The sequence below is a fragment of the Neophocaena asiaeorientalis genome, unplaced genomic scaffold, assembly GCF_003031525.2.
Source record: "Neophocaena asiaeorientalis asiaeorientalis breed wild unplaced genomic scaffold, Neophocaena_asiaeorientalis_V1.1 scaffold40, whole genome shotgun sequence".
NCBI classification, from domain to species: Eukaryota; Metazoa; Chordata; class Mammalia; order Artiodactyla; family Phocoenidae; genus Neophocaena; species Neophocaena asiaeorientalis.
The window spans coordinates 13400814-13423446 of NW_020185335.1; the positions used below are offsets into that span (position 1 = coordinate 13400814).

At 52.4% G+C, this 22633-nt stretch overlaps 1 protein-coding gene across 9 annotated transcripts; it reads right to left on the reverse strand.

Annotated features, from left to right (window-relative positions):
* Positions 1 to 230: 230 nt before the first annotated feature.
* On the reverse strand, positions 231 to 19093 carry MTHFSD (methenyltetrahydrofolate synthetase domain containing). Of its 9 annotated transcripts, XM_024735577.1 has the most exons (9): positions 19029 to 19091; positions 15702 to 15805; positions 14889 to 15002; positions 12747 to 12860; positions 9920 to 10010; positions 6892 to 7004; positions 6556 to 6681; positions 3364 to 3461; positions 729 to 1184 (listed from the first exon to the last, which is right to left on the reverse strand). In XM_024735577.1, exons 1-9 carry the CDS (start codon positions 19042 to 19044, stop codon positions 929 to 931), a joined length of 1032 nt encoding a protein of 343 aa, XP_024591345.1. In that variant the 5' UTR covers positions 19045 to 19091; the 3' UTR covers positions 729 to 928. The 9 variants fall into 9 exon arrangements, with proteins under 9 accessions (XP_024591343.1, XP_024591342.1, XP_024591344.1 ...); XM_024735575.1 differs by lacking the exon at positions 3364 to 3461 and having other exon boundaries at positions 231 to 848; positions 19075 to 19093; XM_024735574.1 differs by lacking the exon at positions 3364 to 3461 and having other exon boundaries at positions 231 to 848; positions 15702 to 15791; positions 19029 to 19087.
* Between the last annotated feature and the right edge of the window lie 3540 nt (positions 19094 to 22633).

Sequence of the window (22633 nt, forward strand, 5' to 3'; positions counted from 1 at the left end):
TCCTCTGTCCACCTTCTCTTAATCCCCCACACCTCTCAAGTTCAAAACACAGACTCCCCTAAATTGCAGTCAGCATTTACTCCAACTTGTTTATTGCCCACTCAGGCCCCTAAACCAAGACACCAGCAGGGCTGAGACACCCAGCAGGCTGAAGGACCAGGAGAAGCAAAGCCCGAGCACGGGCCGTTCTGCCTTCAGAGGACGGGAAGTACATTACGGCTGACGTCCCTGCTCCTCAGGAGATACCAGGCAGCAGCTGAAGCTCTGCCTGCCCGGAGAGGACTGAACTCAAAGCAGCTCGTGCAGCAAAGCTCCACCACATCCCGCCGTGCCGGGCTCTGAAGCTCGCCGGGGGCTGGAGCGGGATGTTGTCACGGGTCGGGGTGCGGCTCTCCAGCGCGGCCGCCCGCCGGGCCACTGGCCCCCTGACGCCTGGCCAGCGCCACCCTCGCTGTGTTGGCGCCCAGACAGAAGCCCTGCAAGCGGGAGATGGCCTGCCAGGCCTCGGCCGGGTCCCGGTAGTGGAGGAAGGCCCCGCGCTGCGGCCCCTGCCAAGTGAGCCGTGAGGGCGCCGCGCCCCGTGCGCTGAGGGCTCGCTTCAGCTCACTCACCCGGGCGTCCCGGGGGAGGTTCCCAACGTAAACAGTGCTGGAAGGCACATCGTCCCCCTGCAAGGAGCCCGATTCCAGCGAGGGCAGCTCCCGCGGGCTCCTGACGGTGCTCAGGGCGGCCCGGGCACCCGGCGGGCTCTGGCGTTTGTCCCGAAGGGTGACGTCCTTCCCGGCCTGCTCCTCTCGGCAGTGCAGGCTTCTGAGGACTGGCATTTTCCCCATCATCTCACAGCTGATCTGAAAAAGCAAGGCAGTTCCAGCTGTCCTTGAGGTGTCCGAAAGGGACCATGACTTGGTGACAAGGGAGGAGAAAGCAGTCACTCAGGGGCCTCTGCCCCATATGCTCGTGGAAGCCTCCGTCCACGCAGGCCAGCCATCTCCACCTGCCACTCTGCGTCCGCCAGACAGGCCGTGGCCGCTGCAGGAACCGGACGGCTTTTCTCCGTCTTCCTGGGGGCCCAGAGGGCAGCCAACCACGGCTTCCTGCGCAGAAGGCGAAGAGCTAGGGGCTTCCCCGGCGGCCCAGTGGTTGGGACTTGGCCTTCCAAGGCAGGGGGTGTGGATGTGACATGCCTCACCGCCAAAAAACCAAAACATAAAAGAGAAGCAATACTGCAACAAATGCAATGAAGACTTTAAGTTCACATCAAAAAAAACGTCTTAAAGGAAAAAGAAGGGGAGGAGCTAAGATCACTGGTATGAGGGTTACAGGGTCACAGATGGCAACCGCCCTGGGGACCCCAGGATAATGGGGCGGTTTCTGCTTCCACACCCGTCTCCTCCCCAACCTACGCCTTTGGGTGGGATGAGGTCTTTAATGGGGCCGTGGGGATCTCCTTCTCAGCCCCCCCCACCCCCCACCTCGCACCCCTTAATTAAGGGCCAAACCCATCCAGACCTCCGGGAAAAAGCACAGACAAGGCCAATGTGACACAGAGTGCTACATGGAGAACACTTTCTAGCAAAGGGTGATCAGGCTACACAATAACGAATCCCAGCTCAAAGAGAAAGACTTTTACACAAAAGACACTTTTGGCTTTTTGGTCAAATTGATCAGCAAGTGTTTCCTGAGCACCCACGGCAATGGCGGTGACAGAAGCGCCCCAATACTCGAGGTGAAGCCTGAACACGGCTCCGTCTTGTGGGGCAGGGGCACTGGGGGCTGAGCCTGGGGCAGAAGTGCTTCACGTCTCTTAAGGAATCCCAAGGCAGAAATGAAACAGAAAGCCATGCTTAGTTCTTTTCAATAATTCATTCTTTAGAGATGCTTTCTGTCTTCTGTTTGGGGCACAAAGCATGTAAATGATCAGTCACCAAGGGAATTCCCTGGCAGTCCATGATTTCACCACTGAGGGCATGGGTTCAATCCCTGGTTGGGGAACTAAGATCCCACACAGCTGTGCAGCGTGGCCGGAAAAAAAAAAAAAAAAAAAAATCAGTCACCAGGAGGCAAGCAATGGTTCAAACACGGGCTTCCCACAGAGGTGGGTACATCAGAACACAGATCAGCACACAAGGTGGACAGCTATAACTTTTCTCCAAAAATAGTTCAACTAGCCCCAGTCTTCTCAATATATTCAGAATCCTATGTAACTTAGGGCAATGGTTCTTATCCTTGTCGGGGCGTCAGGGACCCTGGAGAGAAGCCGGGGTTCCCTCCCAAGAAGGGCCCCACCACAATTCTCTGTACAATTTCCCAGCACCTGTTCCCGGACCTACAAACCGCAAGAGGCACACAGGTCCCAGGTTGAGAATCAATGGATTAGAATAAGAGTTAAAGAAACACGAACACCTAAGCACGGCAAGTGTCTCCTCACAAACCTACGGGCTGCTAACCCTCACCGAGTTCGTCCCGGTCCTCGCTCCCAGTGCTATGCCCATCATGCTCTCCACCACCGCAGCAAAGCCTTGCCTGGGGGTCAGAGCTCTCCCCAGCCAGATGCTGCCCTTGTCCCCGGCACAGCCAAGTCAGGAGCCTTGCGGGGGCACCCGACCACTCGGGTCTTCAGAACAGAGCACACTCTTAGCGCAAAGAAAAACTCCCTCCTTCTCACGTTTCCCATTGTTCAGATACAAAGAGAGAAACAAAAACCACGTCTATGCCTCGGAGACACCCACAAGATGGAGCCACTCTTCCTGATCAAAGGGCATCTTCCTCCACTTGACCCTCTGCCATCTCCTGAACTGACTCATCTGAAGCTGGTTAAACTCACAGACCAGTCCTCCAGAGGCTCCAGTTCCCAAAGAATCCCAAAGACCGTGCGAGTCTGGCCAACCCAACTCCCTGCCACGTCCCTCTTCTGCCTTCTTAAGGGGTTCACATTCTTGCATTCTTTCAAAGTACCTAGGAGCAAAGACGCACTGGTCATAATTAGATTCTTGGGGATTTCTTAAGTTACTGGATCTAGCATTGAGAAAGAACGGTCAAATTTAAAACTGAAATTACAATCAGAGAAAAAGTGTGACTATGTCCTTGTACGAGAGAACTAAACGTTACCCCAGTCCAAGCACCAGCCGCGGGAGCCACCAGGCCACACCTCCTGGGAAACACCGTGCATCCACTGGGCCCACTGTGGCCGGATGAGCACCCCTGAAGTGCCCAGTGGACCCACAGGGCTGCCTCAGGCAGAGGTGCGTGTTCTCGTGAAGCCTGACCCCACGGGGTGAGGCTCCACGCTTGGGCAGCAGACATCCACCCTAAAACGTGTGTGAAGCAAACACGCGTCCTTCCGTGCACGTCCCCGGGAGCTACCTGATCCCAAGCTGGCGCACGTACAAACTGCAGTCAGCTGCAGGATAAGGAAAGCCTTCCAGCGCACACTGTGAACTGAGTCCGCAGCACCGAGGGATCTTTGGAAACAGAAACACAGAAACGCGAGGCTTTCACGTAAAACTGCTCGTCCTGGGAGCGGTATGTTCTCTGGAACAACAAAGCCCAGTGTCAGCTCCCTCTCCACGCCACTCCCACCCCGTGAGCTCTAAAGGACACACCTCCCTGACCGTGAGGGGGCCTCTGCCACTTTCCCAGCCATTTGCCACCTATGTGCTCCTCATGGGATGGTGTAGGTTGACGGTGGCCCTACAGCCGACAGGCTTCTGAGAGCCGAGTGGACGGGCTGGACACCCACACGGGACCCACACTGCGGCTCTCTATTTTTCCTGGCTGGCAATTAGGAACATTTGTTAGGTTTTGTCTATTTGCCATGTGAAATGAAAGATTGTGCTTGTTAATCAAGCAAAAAGATGTATGCCCTCCTGTAACGAATCATACCATTTAAAAAGCAAGTGTAAAGCAAAATTGATGTTTTCTGTACGCTACGATCCCTTTTTGCTGAAGCATGCAGATGGCAGTCATTTATAAATATATGTTCCCTTTAGACATTAAATTAAACCTGTCCCCTAGAAATGCTCGCTAAGTCCAATACAATCAGAAATCTGACTCTCGAGCCATCTGCTGCCAACCCAAGAAGAAGACACGTGGCTCTAACCTCCCTCCGCCACACGCCGGGGTTACACTCTGGGATAAATTGCTTTTCTTTCGGGTTCTCACTTCACTTGACCAGAAGATAAGGTGCTTGGGAGGGATGATCTCATTCTATAACGCCAGGATGTGCTGGAGCAGCTGCTGGCAAAGTTCAACAGAAACGCTAGAAGTATTTCTAATGAGAACTACAACTTCCATAAAAATCACGTTAGTCTCTCGCAAGACTTAGAAGGTGGGTCGAGGAGACCCACTGTCCGAAGTGACTGGAGCTGGAAACAGAGTCCATATCAGATCCGTCTGTTGGCTGGGGCGGTACTCACATTTCTTGAGAAGCTGGAGCAAAGGCTGGAAAATCAAATGCTGTACACTCTTTGGGTATTAAGAATGAGTTAAAAAAAAAAAAAGCATCACATTTGGTACCCATTTCAAAACACTGCATCTGGGAGGGCTACAGTGTTTAGCAGAAAAAGGGGATTCCAGGTACTCCAATAAAGACAAGAGGCAAATGCCTAGAGTCTGGTCCCTACATGACAAGTCTCTGGGTAGAGCATCACAGAAGGATTTACCAGTATCCGCCAAACGAAGAGCCAACCCGAAACAGCACTATAACCCAGCACTGAACTGCCCCCACCACCTCCTCAAATCTTCAGCGCAGGGCTGCCCTGGCGGCGCAGTGGTTGAGAGTCCGCCTGCCGACGCAGGGGACGTGGGTTCGTGCCCCGGTCCGGGAAGATCCCACATGCCGCGGAGCGGCTGGGCCCGTGAGCCGTGGCCGCTGAGCCTGCGCGTCCGGAGCCTGTGCTCCATGGCGGGAGAGGCCACAGCGGTGAGAGGCCCGTGTACCGCAAAAAAAAAAAAAACAAAAAACTTCAGTGGAATTAGGGACTTTGTCCCCAGAGTCAATGAAAACGCGCTCTGGCTGCACACAGAGCAAGGCCAAGACAGAAACCCCAGGGGCTGGAGAGAGTCCTTGCCTTCACAGGACCCATCGCTCTGCATTGCAGAACTGAGAACACAGGACCCAAAGTAAGAAACGGCCTTTTACAAGCTAGGGATTCTTGCCAAGGCCTCACTAAGGATTAGCATCCTTCGGGAAGCGGATGAATGAGCCGACATCCCGATGAGCAGGCTGAGATGTCTCAGGAAGCTGTGGTTGAATTTGGTTTCCTTTCATCTCAGAGGGATTATATTCATCTAACACAACTGATAACCTAATTTGTTGCTTTCTTTGTATTCTTCTTGTTAAAATCTGCAGACTGTAACCACGGCTATTCTCCAAGGCAACCAACTCTCTCTCCCCGGAGGCCCCCAGAGTCCTCCCAGCCTGCGCTGCAGCTGGCCCTCAGCTACGAAGTGCTGGCCCCAGGGCACCTGCAGCCTCGCTGTGGCCGCCCCTGTGATGTACCCTCCCCAGACCGTGTGCTCACCTCTGAGCACAGCCACCTCGCTCCCACGGCCTGCATGCCAGTCGCCATTCAAAGGGAGGCTGTGGGCCTGAATTCTGGGGAAGCCCAAGTTCTAACTATCCCGAGGGACGCTTTCATAGTCATGAAGGATGCCGCGCCTTCTCCCCGGTGCTCAGGGTGCACGTGGACGGTCCCACGCCCCATCTCAGGGTCTCATGTGCTCCCCTCTGCTCTCCTCAGGGGCTCGCCTGGCAGGAGCACGGGCATCTGTGGGGAAGCCCTCAGGGTGCGGTGAGAGCACAGGGCTCACCCTCGGAGGTGGATGCTGCTGACTCCCATGCCCCCGGAAGGAGGCCTTCCAGCTCTGGATGACTCAGGTTTAAGGAATGTGAAACACGGACAAACAGGCTAAGCTGACCAGGAGTTTCAGTGCAAACAGAGCACAACTTCTCCGGTTTTGTCAGTAATTCTGGCTATTTACCAGCAGATGGCATCAAAACCCACAGGTTGGCTTCTGGGGTCAAACTCCAACTGCAGACCCCTCTGCGATCCATGCCACTGCCTGTTCTGGAGATGCAAGTCACCACGGCATCAGCTTATGAAGGCTTTGGGTACTGCCTCCTACCCACTTCGGTTCTGCATGGAGATGCAGACGGCAGTAAGAAAATCTGGGTTTGCAAAAGGACAGACTGATGATTAGGACCATGCAGAGCTGGGACGGCAGAAGGCAGCTCTTAGAAGTGAAAGCCAGCGCGCAAACAGACTCAAGGCATCAGCTCTCCTAGTTGAGTTGGTCACTTCCCGCTGCCTAGAGCTGGTGTCGTGTAGAGACCTTGAACCCTGCCTGCTCGTCAGAACCAGCAGGTTTGCAAAGTAGATCCTCCAGCCCATGCTTGGAGACTGTGATTCAGAAGCAGAAATGTTCAGAAACTCATGGGTGACTCTAACGCACAGCCATGCAGGCCTGGGGACAGCTGCCATGCCAGACAGAGAACGCAGGGAAAGAGGAGGTGCCTATAAGCCACGGGCCTCGCTCCACACCACGGTGACCCACCTTGGACCACACGATTCCTGTTGGCTTGGGGCGCTCACAGCCCGTGGTGATGACTCGAGTTGGAGTGAGAATATAGTCCACGGTGAGGTCGTGATCCTCAAGGAGTGTTTCAGGTATGTCGACAACCTGGTCAAACAGAAGCGGGTGAAGGAGCTGACAGGGATAAGGCCCCAGCTGTGTCGGCTGCACCGCTGGGTGCAAGTACGATGTCCCCCAAACCCATCGCGGGCAAGGCCGAGCTGCCGCACCAAGCGAATCCAGCCTGGCTGAGCGACGCCATGCCCGACACGGCACGCAGTGAAGGCGGAGACCCTGCTGGCCCGTTCCCAGAAGCACCTGGCAGTCGTGGACGATGGTGACCACTGGCGTCCCCTGGCTGACCGCTCCCATCGACACCATCATGGAGTATTCAAGGTCGGCATAGCCTTCTCCCTTCCCAATTCTCCAGCCTAAGAACAACGCAGAGAATCAATGTCTCTGTGGGGGCTGGGGAACCACGCAGGATTACGTTTCTCATCGTGGACTCAGAGGAGTTACGGAGGAAGAGCCACACGCAGCGGTTCACACACAGTGAAGTGAGCTTGGAGCCTTTTCAACACAGACCTCTCCTTTACCAAGGAAACTGAGCTTGCATTTATGGGAGCTTTACGTCTACAAGTAGTGAAACAGTAGTTTTTAAAAACACTAAGGACAAATTCCTACTAAAGGCAAATCTTTTTCATCATGGAGCGAAAGCACGAAGTCTAAATCGGGGACGTGGCTGTGAGACAGCACAGCCTCGCCTTGTAAAAGCACTACGGACTCACCCAGCGCAGCCCCACAGCTTGGAAGGAGGCCGTTTAAGCAGCACTAGTGCTATTTTGCGAATTCACAAACGCGGCACAAGAAAAGGATTCATCCTCTGAGGCTGAAGGACAAGCTAAGCAGGAGAAAAGAACGCAGGACAGCGGACAGGGGACGTTAGCACGCTGCTAGCTCCCCGCCGAGTCCAGCTCGGCAGGACGCCCAGGCCAGCCGGGAGCTCTGACTTCTACGTAACGTCAGCATCGTCAGCAAGCATGTGAGCGCCATCACTCGCGCATCCTGTAAGATTCAGACCTGACTGCGCTACTTTTACAGTGAAGAGCCTTCAACCGCGCACAGAATTCAATAGCACAACAGCAAAGGGTACAAAGAGCCCAGAGACAGACGGGCGGACGCACAGGGAACACAGGAGAAATGTTCAAGCTCACCCAAATCAGATGCAAAGGAAGAGGCAGCTCAAACACCACTGTTCACTATCAGACGCAAAAACCGAGGTGGGATAACTCTAGTTACTAACAGAAGAGGGAGAGAGGCACGCCGAGGGGGTGGGGATGTGAGGTGGGCACACTCCCTGGCGGGTAATTTGGCAACATCCATCAGGATTTAACAACCCTTTGGTCCGGCAATTCCTCTCCTAGGAATCACCCCACAGATGGTCCTCAAAGGCACCCCTAGAGCATCCGATAAGACGACACCTCGTTCTGGCGCTATCTGCAAGGGAAAGACCGAAACCAACACTGGAGGCCACTTACACGTCTCTCAGTCAGGGCCAGTGGACAGCAGGAGGCTGAGCTCCGTGCTGACGGGCAGAGCCCTTGGAGACACAGGCTCAGCGGCAGCAGGGCACAGCGCGCTGTGAGTGCGGAAACAGACCCAGGACGAACGTGCAGCCCACACGCACAACACTCGAGATGCCCGCATCTCACACCACACAGGCTGACACTTCTGTGGGCATCAGGGGACAGGCAGACGGAAAGCGGCCAGGCCACGCTTTCTGTGCTATCCACCTTTTTAAAACGCGTGCATGGTGATTTTGTTGTTTTAATTAGGGGCTTATCTAAACTGTGACAGTTACAAAACATTGTTTTCTTTTTCATACATCCTGAACTAAAAAAGAAAACTCCTGACGTCCTTTTAAAAGAAGAAATCTTTGCTAACTTCCCATTGCCGAAAGAGTACAGCCCAGTTCCCGGCATCTGGCCTCCGGTCTCTGGAAGGACAGCCCCAGACACTAGAGGGCCGTGCTACGTGACCACGGCACTCCCTCTCCCCGTCCCGCCCCGCCTGCCTCGAACACACCTGGCACGCAGGAGCCAACCCTGAGGCCTCTTCTGAGGTCACCCTGCTCCAAGCTGGCGAGTCCCTCCTCTGAGCCCGCCTACGTCCACCCCGGCTTCTGTTTCCAGCACTGAGCACGTCGTATTGTAGCTCAGCTCTCATGTCTGCTCCGCCCACCCACCGAGGACCCACAGCAGAGTCCACTCGGTGCCGGCCTGGCACGTGGCACACAGTGGGCACACGTGTGCTCACGTGTACCCGTCCCTGAGGACACAGGGAAAGCATCTATCTGTAGCTGTGAATACAAGGAAAACAAGGAATAAAGACCTGTAACATCTCACTCCTCAGCATCTCACACAGTAGCTCAGAGCAGGAGCTGGGAAAAGAGTAAGTTTAAGGCGATGGTATTAAAGGCCAACATTTAAAACACGACGCTCAGGGTTCAGAACGAACGATTTGGAGCACTGCTCGCCAACTGTTTATTCGGAACCTCTACTGAAGGAAGAACTTGGCTTTGGCCGACTAACTTCCAAAGGGAGATCTCAGGATGAGCACCTCAGGACATCCTCTTGGCGGGAAGGGAGGAGAGAGAAGGCTTTCCTCGTGAGGGTGGGGGCCCCAATCACCGCACACACGCGCAGCTCTGCGGTGCGCTCACCCTGCCGCAGGGTCAGCAGCTCGCTCCCACAGCACCCGGCTGGGCCTGGGGCAGGGCAGGGCAGAGAGCAAGAGGCCCTAGGGAACCCCAGAGACGAGTCCTGAGGGCGGCTCGGCCCAGGGCAGAGGCTGGCATAGTGGCCCACCCTGTCCCTGCTCCCAGGCTTGCGGGGTGAAGCTCCAGGCCTCAGAGGCAGCTCGGGACACCCCGCGCTGCCCGGGAGGCTGCTGCTTCACAGCAAGAGCGGGCTGCGGCACCCAGCGCCTCTCCTCGCCCTGGGGGCTCTCCAGGGACAGCTGTTTACTGACGCACCTCAAGTAAGCTCAGCTCCAGTAACCTTAGAACAGGGGAAACCTTTCACCACCTGGAGAGACATTATCTCACTTTACTTTTCCTGTTATGAAAAGTGAAAAGGCTGTAAAGGTGTTGAGTGGGGCTGAGAGTGGGAGGGACCGAGTTAATTCTTCAAAACGAGTGATAGACGCAGTGGTTATGCAGGCCAGGCACGCGTCCAGAAAGCTGAAATCACTCACCATCAACGTCTGAGAGGCGACCGGAGCGCTGGGGGAACAGCAGGCTGCAGGGTAAGTGGTCACATCCGAGAGTTTCTGTTCTTAATCTTACCTTTTTCAGAAACAGCCACGGACCCCACCACCACTAAGTCCACAAGGACCCTGGAATCCAAGCCCACGGGAGTGCTGTAGTTCTTCACGCCCTGCGGACAGACACGCGGCCTGAAAGCTCCCTGGCAGAGAGGCCACCCGTCTCATAACCCCCGGGGAGATGCACTCGGGGTCTGAACAGCCTCCCGAGGGAAGCAAGCACGGGCACCATCCCACAGCGAACACGCAGCATCACGGAGCAGCAGCTCAGGAAAACCACGGATCAGAACCAGTTTAAGACAATCCCCACAGTTCTCCCCAGGAAAGACGTCAGGAGGAACTGACAGCACAACGACGAGGATATTCATTTCGTAATATTCAACAAAGCATTTTCCTCCAAGAGGCAGGAGAGCCCAGTGATTAGAATACAGGCTCGGGAGTCACAAGGAACTGGGTCCAGATCCCTCTCCTCTGTGGCCTCAACAGGAGGAAACTCTCTGACCTTCGGTCTCTTCCTCTGTAAGACAGGGATACCAGCCGTGCCTCGTCCGACATGTTGGAATGAAATGACAGAGCGCAGGTAGAGCGTCTAGCATGTAAGACGTGGCCATCAAGCGTGTGACATATTAGTTCACCGTGAAACACTGGAGGCCTCGCTCTGCGTGAACAGCTGGTCACTCCTAACGTATTAATTATTCAACCAACAAGCACCCAAAGCACACCCACGTATGCTGACTCACGGAGGCCTGTGTGCAAAGCACAGGGAGGCTCCTGTGGCCGTGATTCCGACAACGGGCGACAGGGGGGCCTCGGAAACCAGACGAGGGCGCTGCACGGCCCAGCGCCCGGCAGCGGGGTCGCTGGAGGTGGTACGGTGCCCTGTCGACAAGCACGTGACAAGTCCCTATAGGATCGGTACCACGATTGGGGCCTCCCAACCATCAAACCGCAGTCATCGGCCCGCAGTGCCCCCACTGCAGGAAAGCGTGTCCTTCGTTAAGCTCACAGCAGCCACGCAGGCAGGTCTCTTGCCCACGGCCCACGTCCTCAAGCCTGTTTCAGTGCGCTTGGTGCCTGGCAGCCTTGGGGAGCACGCACCTGCCTGGGGTTTTCTGTGTTGTAACCTGTCAGGCCCCCTCTTCTCTCGGGGGCTCAGCCTCACCTGCTCAGTCTGACCAGACACAGGGTGAGCAACCAGGAGTCACCCCGACTCTCCAAGATCCTGTTCTATTCAACTGAGGTCACCGGATGGGCAGAGGGACTCATGAGGCAGTTAACAGACCTTTCTGTCTGCCCCCTGGGGTGGTTACCAGAACACTCCTGAGTCAAAGAGTAAATACAAAGACCACGATGGCACACACAGGTGGCTGGGGTGTGGCCGTGGCAGGGGGCTGAGGGACAAACTCAGAGTCTTATCTGCCAAGAAGTAAGGCTACATCACAGTCTCCTACAGTGATATGCACGGTGGTGGCGTTTCACCACTAAGCTTTGGCAACCTAAATAATAATCGTACTAAATTTGCATCTGCGTTAGACGTGGCTTTAAGAGGCTCTCCCTCTCCTTTGCCATTTTTCCTCTGCCACAAAGAAAACAAAAATCTTTGGTTTTTTTCTACCTGCGCTCTGTCATTCTGAGGTTCATGGCCCTGGATCTCTGATTTCCATCTGGTATCGCACGATATAACAGAGCCCAAACACAGTTCAATCTGTACGCAAGCTCGGTTGTCAGAGCTGGTCTGGCTTTACCCTGGCCGGGACCAGCCAGTGCCGGCACTTCACAGGGCCTCCTGGCAACGAGCGCCATGCCGGTCACCCTCCGGAGGGGAGTGGGATGCTGTTAAGGGTGACACAGACCAGTACACCAGCACCACGGCCATGTCTGACCTGGACCTCAATACGTGGAAAGGGGCTGCTCTTACTGTCCGGAACCTACCAATTATAACAGATCACATTCCCTGCCAGCTCGCGGAAGTATGGGCTCAGATCTGTGGCCACAACCGCCAACTGCAAAGGATCACGGGGTGGGCACTTTGAACATTGACCAGAACCAGGGTTATCTCCTATTTTTCTGCATTTATTTTCCCTTTGTTCTTTTTCCTACATGTATTTTATTATCTTACTTTATTATATATATTTTTGTATGCCACATCAAATTCTGTTTTTGCAATAAGACAGGTTATCAATAGATAGCGATAAAGCATTCAGTTTTTATACACTAGACTTGAGTGGAAAATCCCTTTTTAAAAGGAATATCTTGATACCCTATTTCTTCTTCCCACCGGATTAGGAATCAAATGACCTGGGGTCAACTCGAGAACTCTGAAGGGTCACCAGATCCTATTGCTTCACCTCTAAAATACTAGACAAGTTCCATGATAAGGCAGTCTAATGTGACGTTTACACACGGGTTTTATGGCGTCATGAGGTAGTGAAGAAAATCAGACTGCTAAATCACTAAAGCCATTATTACTTTAGCACTTGCTGAGGCAATTTCCGGTTGAACATATTTTGGAAATTCTACCCTGTGTCCCCATTTGCTCTGGTGGCATCTGAACGGCATCCAAAGTTAACACCAGAGGGCGTCAGAGTACTGGAAAACTGGCTTTCCCTTTTCTTAAATTAACGGGGGAATTTACTATGTCTCAGCTTAGCGCAAGAGAAAAACCGAGTTTCAGGCAGCTTTTCTGCTTGGCTCCGGTAATGACGAGATTGCTGAATACTTAACGTCACTCTTCATTTGGCTTTGTTAAACACAGATTTCAGCTCTGGCGCGTTGACACTGTTCTAACTCACCAGAAGCCACGGCTGAGTGGGCTCTTCCCTGTGGCCGGTGCTGCTTTTCACACTTACCTGAGAGGTGGCACATTTTCTCAAGACGTCTTTGGTTGCCCCGGGGGGTGGTGTGATCTTATTAAACAACCCCGTTCTCAGTCGTGGTGTTGGAACCAACAGTGTTTTTTTGCTCTTTTAAAAGAAAAGACAATCAATAAATTACAAAATTTAAGATGGGAACTTTCTCGTGTATACCTCTAACATTTCAGGAACAGAAGCAAGTTACTATTACCTGCATTTTGGGGTGTGTGCCAAGGAGATGAGTTGTTTTGCAAACCCAAGTGAGTAACACAGGGGGCCCATTTTACTTAGAGCAGCTGCACCACCCCGCCTCAGAATAAAGGGGCAGGGGTTTGTGAAACTCGCTGACTCGACTCTACTTGCCATTCACGGTGCTTACAGGTGAAAATGACAATGCAAATCCTGACGACCTTCCTGGGCCTTCTGCTCCCAGCATTAAGCACTATCCAGGTACAGGGATGTTTTATCTTGAAGCTGGCATTACGCAGCCACACTGAAAACATTACCCCGTCAAGCACTTATATCTAGTTTGCTGCTCAATAACTCCCAGTCTGAGGGATCAGTGCTCAGTACAATTAGTATTTTATATTGACCTGTGTTGATAACCGTCTTCTTCTACTTAGTTCTCAAATACCTACTGCGAGCCCCAGGGCAGGGGTTTTCAAAGTGGGGGCCCCGGCCAGCAGCATCAGCAGCCCCTGGACACCCGTCAGAAGTGATCAGAAGCCCCGTGGGGCCCAGCAACCGGCTTTGACAAGCAGCCGGTAATCCCGATACGCAAGCAAGTTGGAGCAACGAGGCCCAAGGACACCGCTGCAGGTTATTCAGGGTGGGCCACGAGGCAATCCTAACATTTATAAACTCCTTCATGTAAAAAACCACCCGTTTTGCTTTTTGTGCAGGAGATGACAGCCTGAGACCAACAGAAGACCTATAAAAACACAGTTTGGCTTATTAAAAAAAAGGTTTTCAACCCCGAGAAGAGTATTTCAGCAGCGAGTACGTGCTACTCTCCTTTTGAGTGTGACAGGGGTGGGTGGCTTTATTTGTAGTCCCCAGATCCTGGTACACTACCCTGATCACCCCCCGGCCGTATGCCAGAGTGCCCGGGGGGCTCTGAGACTCAGCAGTGCACAGTTCCACTCGAGCCTGACTCAGAAGCGGACACTGGCAAGAGTCTCCAAAGCTCCTCAGGGGTGCTGACTTACGGCCAGGGATCTCAAAGCTCCATCAGGGCGCTTATTGTGAACAGGTTCTAGAACCGAATGAAGGTCTGGGGTCAAGCCTGGGAAGCTGTGCCCGCAGGTGTGATCTGCGGCCGTAGGCATCACGCCATCCCTGCCTGCCGAGGTATGCACTTTCCCACACAGGATGAAAGGCGCCCGCAGATCGAGGAGTCTCAGGAGTTGTAGGGAAACTGAGTCGGCGCCCGAGGCCTGGTGGCGCACAGCAGGATCCCACAGACCCCGCCCTGCCACCCCAGCACTACACTCACTGTGACGGTGTTTTGTTTCGGCAAAACGTCCCCCGTTACCTTCAATGAGCGATGCTATCTGAACTTTACTGCTGTCACAGTTTTGTTTGTATGTAATTTACATGCTTACTTTGGTTTTACAGTCACATAAGACCCTGAGCCTTGGAATTTATATCAAGTTTTATGTTTATACTTATTAAATTATAATAAGTTGAAGCAACCCTGGGGGAATTTTCCTTCTTGAAGAGGGGCCTATTCGTTCTACGTTAGGAAACACTGTTCTAGTTCATATATTCTGGGGACTCATTTGTCAGATCTCTTACTCATGGGTTATCAAGTCTCGAAGAATTATGGTATTACAAATGTAGCAGATGAAATATACTGCAATCGTTCGCTTCTGGAGGCGTACGTTAGAACTGCGATGCCTCAAGGTCATGGTTTCAAAGTCTTTTCTCTTTTAATTCAGAGATGTTCAGGACTTCTAGACCGACAGACAAGGGGAGAGTTCTGGACCGTCCCGGAAAAAACAACTCCAAGGACACATTCTGCACTGGAGGGAGTCAGAAGCACCATCTTTCCAAATGTGGGCCTGTGCACATTTGCCAGCCCCCTGGGGAAGGTGGGCCGCTCCGTAGCCAGGGCTCAGGCTCAGGGAATGGGATTACCTGCAGCGCCAGCAGCCGGACGCCTTCCAGCGGCTTATCAGGGTCCACTTTAACCTCCTGCGTTCTGGCAAAAACCGCGAGGTCTTTGATGTTTTGGCAAGCCAGATAAGAGCCCTGGTTAGGCAGACAGACAGAGGGGCACTTACGTTGAGGACGAGGAAGCGGGCATTTTTCTGGGGTGCGTCAGGGTTGACTTTAATGGTTCTGGCCATTTTGAACGCCTGCAAGCGTGGGAAATGCTCAGCGGCCCGAGAAGCACCCTGTTTTCAAATGCAAGTGCATGTTACTAAGAGGCCACCACCCTGGGCCACCCTCAGCCTGATGCTCCAGCATCTCCCCCAGACAGGCGCGGGGGCCGATCCTGAGACCAGGTCTGGGGTCACCCGAGAAATGTCTAAGGAAGCAGCCAGGTAGAAAGGGCTGAGAAGCCCGCCTCGCTGGCTGGGGCTCCCCCTCAGAGCACGTCACTCCTTAGGAGCCAACTGTGTGAAAAGGCCCCACAGCAAGCGAATGCTTCCAGCCAGGAGAAGCATTTCACTCTGTACCAAACGGGGAACAGCAGCCTTAGCCCCTCCTCACGGCAAGATGCGACCCACCCACCACCCCCGCACAGAAAGGCGAGAGTGAAGGTTAAGTAACATGAGGAAGGACATCTCAAAGCATAAAAACACCCCGGCCAGCTGGTTCAGACTTCACACCACTCACTGTTCACCGAGCTCAAATCCACCGCGAAGCAGGAAGGTGACTGCATTACCAGTTACTCATTTAGGGGTATCCTGCTTTCATTGTGAACGCTCCAGAAGGCTTCAGTACCTTGAAGTTGGGAATCCTGTGATGAACAGGCCGGGGAAAATCAGCTAAATTTCGCGCCTCCATGTAGTCCCAAATCTGCTCACGAATGTCCTGTTTGGAAACACCTATGGCAGTAAAGGGTGTGACTGATAAACCCACAGACAGGAAGCCCACAGCGCAGCAGTCCCAGGGCCCGGCGCTCGCCCGCTCCCGCCGCACCCCCAGCTCTGCTCCGCCAGACAGGCCCTAGGGCTTCTGATCCCTACGTCGAAAAACTAGGATCAGTGATAAGTTTTTACACCTCGATAAACTGCCACAGTCCAAACACAGTGTAAATTCAACGTACCCAAGTGTTTAATTAAGCTAGTTCTATGAACCTGTAGCGGCGGGAGAAGAAACGCAAGCCAAGCCATGGACCCAAGCATTCCTAACCCCTCACGCGGAGATGCCAGTTCTGTTAAGTCTCTGTGATCTCAGTCTATCGGTCTTGAGACAGCTGTGGTTACTTCACTCCTGCTGTAAGTCCTGTTCGCTTCTCTCAGACCTAAGTGACTCGTAACCCAGCTACTATTCTGGATTACCAACTACAACCCCCTCTATTGCGGGAATCTTTATTCTAGACCTCACTTTGGTAATGGATTTTTAGGCAACAAATATTCCTTAATGACGTGACTGGGAAAGTCCTAAGAAAATCCGCACCAACCACGTGCCCCTCCTGCAACGGAGAACCATGAAAAGCAGTTTCCAGTTAAGCAGGAAAAAATAAAATCAGCACATTCATATAAACAACTTTAAAATAGTCAGTGAATTTTTGTTTTTCTTTGTCCGAAAGGATATCCCTGCACTCATACAGAAGTCTGTTTCAGATCACTTTGGTGTGACGGGGCACCTCTCATCACCCAGGCAGGAAACAGGGGCAGGTTCAACCTCTCAAGTCCTCAGTCTCCCCTGCTGGAGTGGAGGCTGCTCAAAAGTGACACAAGGGGGCAGCCCAGAGAGCTGGGAGCCACCACCCTGGGGGGTGGGATGTGGCTGGCAGCTGGCTTCTAGCCATAAACATTTAGGAATTGTGTGGCTTTGAGTCTTGTGAATAAATTACATTGTAAAAGCTTAATTCTTTTGTAAATGGAGCTTTAAAACATACAAAGGCATCTATGAAGAAGAGCCTCTCTCCTCAAGGTCTGCTGAGTACCAGGTCCCGTCCCCCAAGGCAATCAGTGCACCTGTTTGTTCTAGTGAATTCTTCCCCAGGCATCTCAGACTTCTCCCTGGAGACACTCCATTCTTGCCCTCATCCTCCTTCCCTAAGAGGGTGTGCTATATACACGCAGCTACACGTACTGCTTTCAACTCTGCTATGTACTTACTATCCTGCGGACTGGTCCATATGGTACACAAAAGCACCCTCATCCTTTTCTACAGTTGCACAGTTTTCCACGATGGGGGCAGGTCAAATTTTACTCAAGACTTACGGGCAACAGGTGGTCTCCAACCTTGTTACTGATGTATGCCTTACAGCCCTTGCCCATCTTACAGCCGTTTGTTAAACCCCTACGTGTAGTTTCAAGGTGTTCAGGGCCAGAGCCAAAGGTTTCCACTGCTTAGGCCCACGGGCTAGACACAGATTCCCCTGGAACAGCAGCCATACCAGGCCCTTCACAGCCAGGCCCCAGAGCCTCCTGGACTTGCTGCAAACACTGCTGGTGCCTCTTGACCCTAGCTGTGCTTCTGAACCACTGCAGCAATCAAGAATGCAGATTCGAGCGTACACGCACCTCCACGGACGCAGGCCGAGACTACGCTACCGTGGGCCTGGGTAGGGCCATGCGGGCAGTTTCCAGCACTTGGCTTGTTCTTTCCTGCTGGGAGCTCTGCATTTGCTGGTCTCTGCTGGAAAGTCTGTTCTACTCCCTGTCCCTCAGGCAAACCCTCACTCTCCAAGGCCCAGCTTCGGCACCACCTCCAGGAAGCCTCCCCTCCATGCTGTTCCAGTGCCCCGAGGATCCCTGGCACAGGGTGTGGAATGAGTTGCAGAGCTCTGCCGGCCACTTCGGCCTCATCTCCTGACACTCTCACATCGAATTCAAAAAGTGGCCCAACCATGTCGGTCCCTAGCCCCACACACCTGTCCCCCTGTCTTTTTCAGGCCTTTGTACCTCCTCTCCTCCCCTCCCCTCCCAGGTTCTCCGCTTCCTGTCCCTTCAGGCCTAGCTGAGACGCCACCTCCCCCAGAAAGTATTCTGAGTGCTCGGTCACAGACAGACGTCGCTCCTTTAGGACCCTCCCCCGTTGAGGAACCCAGAGCACGCTCACTGCTTGTTTTTTCAAACAGAAACATTACACCGACACAACTATTAAAAGGCTACTATATTTATCACTTTCACTAAAAACCCAGACATCCAATAACATCCCCAACACCGTGCACAGTGCCGTGTGGGACACAAGAGGTGGAGGCATTGGGGCCCTTGCTCCACAGTCAATAAATCACAAACATCCCAGTGACTCCCATTTAGAAAGCAGTGGGCTAATTGCAAGGGGAGGGAGAGAATAAAAGGGCAGGTTCTTGCCCTTGGGAAGTTACCAAAACATGGGAAATAATTAGAATAATAAAAGGCGACATATATTAATGTGAGAAATGCATGAACCCTGCTCCGTAACTGCCCAACAGGTCAGCCTGGGTCTCGTCCCTTCTATCTCTAGCCCTGAGGGCACTCCTGGCATCTCCAAAGGCCTTTGTCACCATCCCACTGAACTGTGCTGTTTCCATGCTACCCAGACCGTCAGGGAGGAGGGTTGTCGAACCGGGCTTTAACAGACCCTGGGGCGCCAACGGCCTTAGTAACACCTTTGCCAGGCAATTCTGCAATGAATAACCAAAGCTCAGGGGCTCTGGGGCGAGCCTCCCCGGCCTAGGGAAGGGCCTGGGACAGCCTAGGTCTCGGAAACCATCCGTTAAGAGTCTGTAATGCAGCACCCCAGCGTTTAGGTTAAACTGGCTTCCAGTCGTGCCCCTGCCAGCAGCTGTGAGCCTCCGTTTCTCCTGCTTACTGTAAAGAGGACGTGATACGGGAGACACACATCTCACGGGGACGCACAGACGGTACCACGTACCCAGAAGATGGTCTCCCTTCCTCTTCCCACCTGCTCCACTGACAGTGTCGGGTATCCGGGTCCCAACCCGCCGCAGGTTCGACCCCGCCACCGGCTCCGACCCCTCTGGGAGCCCGCCCGCCCCTCCACGTCCCGTCTGCCCAATCCCCGGGGACCCCTCCGCGTCCACGCCCGTCTCCCAGCGGCCCCTCCGCCTCCCCGCCCGTCTCTCAGGTGGTCCCTCCGGCGGCCCCTCACCCGCCCTCGGCTCCATTGGCAACGCCGTCAGTGCGCGACACCTCACCCAGCGGAGTCCGGCACCAAGTGACGACACCTGCGCGCGCCCTCCAAGCGCCTGCGCACTGGCCTGGGGTGGGGGTGCGGGCGGTGGCGTAGCCGCGGAGGCCTGGTGGGAACGTTCCGCGGCGCGCATGCGCATGCGGCTCCGCGGGCCTTGCGACGGGAGGTGGGCGTGGGGCCCGAGGGTTTGTTCTCCGAGCAGGCCAAGCACAGAGGCCCTGCTCCGACGCGCGTTTGCCGGGCGCTGTGAACAACCCCTGGCCTGTCGGAGCCCACTGCCAATTCAAACACAGCTACCTCCTCTTCTATTCCCCAGAGGCCCCCTACTCCGGGAAGCCGGCCTGGATTGCTCCTCCATGCCGCGATCCCTCTCCTGTGAGACCCTACAAACGTTAAATGCCACAGTTTATTTTCTGTTTCCTAACTTCCCCCTGCATCATCTACACACACACACACACACACACACACACACACACACACCCCTCCTAAAGTGCTAAATAAATAAATAATTCTAATAAAAAAGGCTGGCTCCCGAGAAGCTAGAAGATTCCCTTCCCCCTGGGGAGCCGCTCTGCTTCATTCGGTCCTTTACAGGCCCCCTAGGGCCTCCCTTGCTTATCGTCACCGTGAGACCCGGTGGTCACTTTCAGGCAGGATGGTGATTCCAAGTCTGGTGTATTCTCTGGGGCTCAGAACACACATCCCACAGTCTGCAAATTCGGTGAAAAACATATAGCCTCCTCACCTCTTTCTCTCCCTGCCCTGTCCAAAAATCAAAGCCCTGTCTGCACCTCCCAGAGAGCAGTCGCTTCTTGCAGGCTCTGATAATGAACCCTTTTACCCTACCGGGTTAATTAGGCTTGCAAGGTGGTGGTATAAGAAGCTAAAATTTCATAGACATTGAGTCATGTGTTCAGAAGTCATGCCTTCGTGCATACGCTATTGACTGTGTATATATAGTTATAAAATTACATAAATGTATGTTTCCATATAGACTATTTTTATTTATATAGAAGTTTGTATTTTAACGTTTTAAGTTGACTCTAATTTCCAAGACGCTAACCCTAATCTTAAAAAGGCAGCAAATTAATGGGTTAAGAGATCCTGATTCTCTCACTTGTAGCTGAAAATTTGTGGTTACTTAAGATCTCTAAACCTAAGGTTCCTCCCCTGTAAAATGGTGATATTAACAGTACCTACCCCAAAAGAGGATGAAATGAGATGTCACAGGCAGAACATCTTGGCACACAGTATGCATGCGTTATATTTTCCCTTATTTATTAGGGAGGAAAGTCTTGGACAAGTCATACATTCGTTCAATAAACACTTCTTGTGCACTACTATGCCCCGAGGTACCCTGCAAGGCACTGGGGCTGCAGAGAGAAACAAGACAGAGTCACCAGCTGCCTGGAGAGGTAGGACATGTGTGGCAGACATGAGACTGCTAAACAAAAGTCAGCTCACCCATCTGCCTGGGCACAGGGAAGACTGAACTCTCTGCCCCAGGGGTGTGTTGGGGGCCACATGATCTGTTCAGGCCAATGAGTTGTGAATGGAAGTGCCATGTGTCACTTGGACACTTAATTCCCAGGGCAGAATCTGCCTCTCCTGCCCCTGCCAAGGTGACAGGAGGGGCAGCCTTGGAAAACCCAGGCTCCTGAGTGACACCCAGCTGGGGTTGGCTCAAGATGAAGTCAGTGAGACTTGGGTTGTTTGTTACTGGAGCATACATCAGCCTCAACTGACTGATACACTGTGTAAGCCAACCCATTGCATAGCAACATGCATAAGGGCAACTGTATAGAACTGGCATGAAACGGGCAGCAGAAAGAGGTATGCAACTGACTCTCTTTAAGAAGAAACACATGTATATCTTTAATATTCTGTTTCAGAAACATCTACAGTACTCTATTGGATTTCTTACAATTTTGATGGTATTAATTGTGGTGATGCTTGAATTATACAGCTAGATAAGCTCCTTAGACAATCAGCGTTTGGTTGATATTTTTTTCAAACAACCGCAAGTTAATGTGATAAACTCCATGGTTGTTCAAGATTGTTTTCCAGAAACTTCCAGAACACAAGGAGAGGGGACATTGGGGGTCAAATTAGGCCCCTACATTAGTGTTTGCAATACGGAAATCCTAATTTCCTTCCATGGAAAGATGTTTGCTCTGTGTCACATCCCTTTTTAAATTTCCAGAGTAACAAAGATGGTTTTCTCCCAATCTTTTTTTTTAATTTTGAAAAATTTCAAACTTAGAAATTGCAAGACCAATAAACAATGAATACCCACATACCATGGGTTCAGCAATTGTCCTCATTTTAGATAACTTTCTCTTTCCTTCTCCTCTCTGTCCACACCCTCCCCCTTGGTTGAATCTTTTAAAAGTGGCAGAGATGATGAATATCAGCTCTAAATATTTTGACATGCATCTTTTAAAAACAAGACATGTTCTTACTTGACCACATATAATTTCCACACTCAAGAATTTTAACCTTGATAAAAGATTATTACCTAATACACACGTGATATTCAAACTTCCCCAGGTATTCTCCTCTATTAGTGTTTTTAAAAAATTTCCTCCATCTAGGATTAAATATTGCATTTAGCTGTTCAGTTTCTTTAATCTTTCAACCAAGAACAGTCCTTACCCCTGTTATTTTGTTGTTTATGGTGCTACCATTTGTGAACGGTGGTTTGGACAGTTTTCATCAGGGACACACTTTTTGTCCTGGAAAAAATTTCTAGGAGCTGGATTGCAATGGATTTCTAAGAAGCAGCATTGGTTCTGATGAACTCGATGGTTCATCAGATCCCAAGTAGCTTTTGGAAGACTGAGACTGCTCTCATTTCTGGTCCCTTTCCCTAAAACCTCGTGAGCCCAGGAGAGAAATGTATTGAAAATAGTGAGGAGAGACACAAAAATCCTTTCACTTGTCTAATCTGTTGTTCCTCAAAAGCAGAAGCGGCTGCAGAGGTGTTGTAAGTCTCCCTTAACTTTGGTTAAAGTTAAGGGTTGTTAAAGCCAATGTCAGGCACACACATGCAGCCCAAACATTTTTGATGAGTTCCCTGAAACTCACGCCACACATCGGGCAGAAAGACAGCTGTCCTGGGAAGACACGAGGAGAGCAATTTGTTAACAACTCTGGCAAGAATATAGCCAGACTTGTAGACACCTAAGAGGCGCAGGTTTTATTTGCTTAAAACCTCAGCGAGTCTCCCTAGAGGGGATTTCTTGCTCCCCAAGCAGTTTCAAAGACACTTCTGTTTTCCAACACATCATGTTCTTGACACATCGCAAAGCTATGGAAAATGTTTTGTATTTTCTTGATCGACTCGCCGCGCACAGTTTATTTACCTTTCTCTCAGAGATTTTGAACTTTATTCCTGCCATGCAATGCTAAGGTGCATCCATAAGGTGTCAGCACCTCCATTGTAACCAGAATGGTTGAGTTTCACCCCACCCCACCCCGCCCCACTATTTCAAGAGTAGTTCCCTGATGGGCCTCAAGGTGGCGCCAACACCACAGGTCCGCCCGAGCCGCCTCCAGGTGCA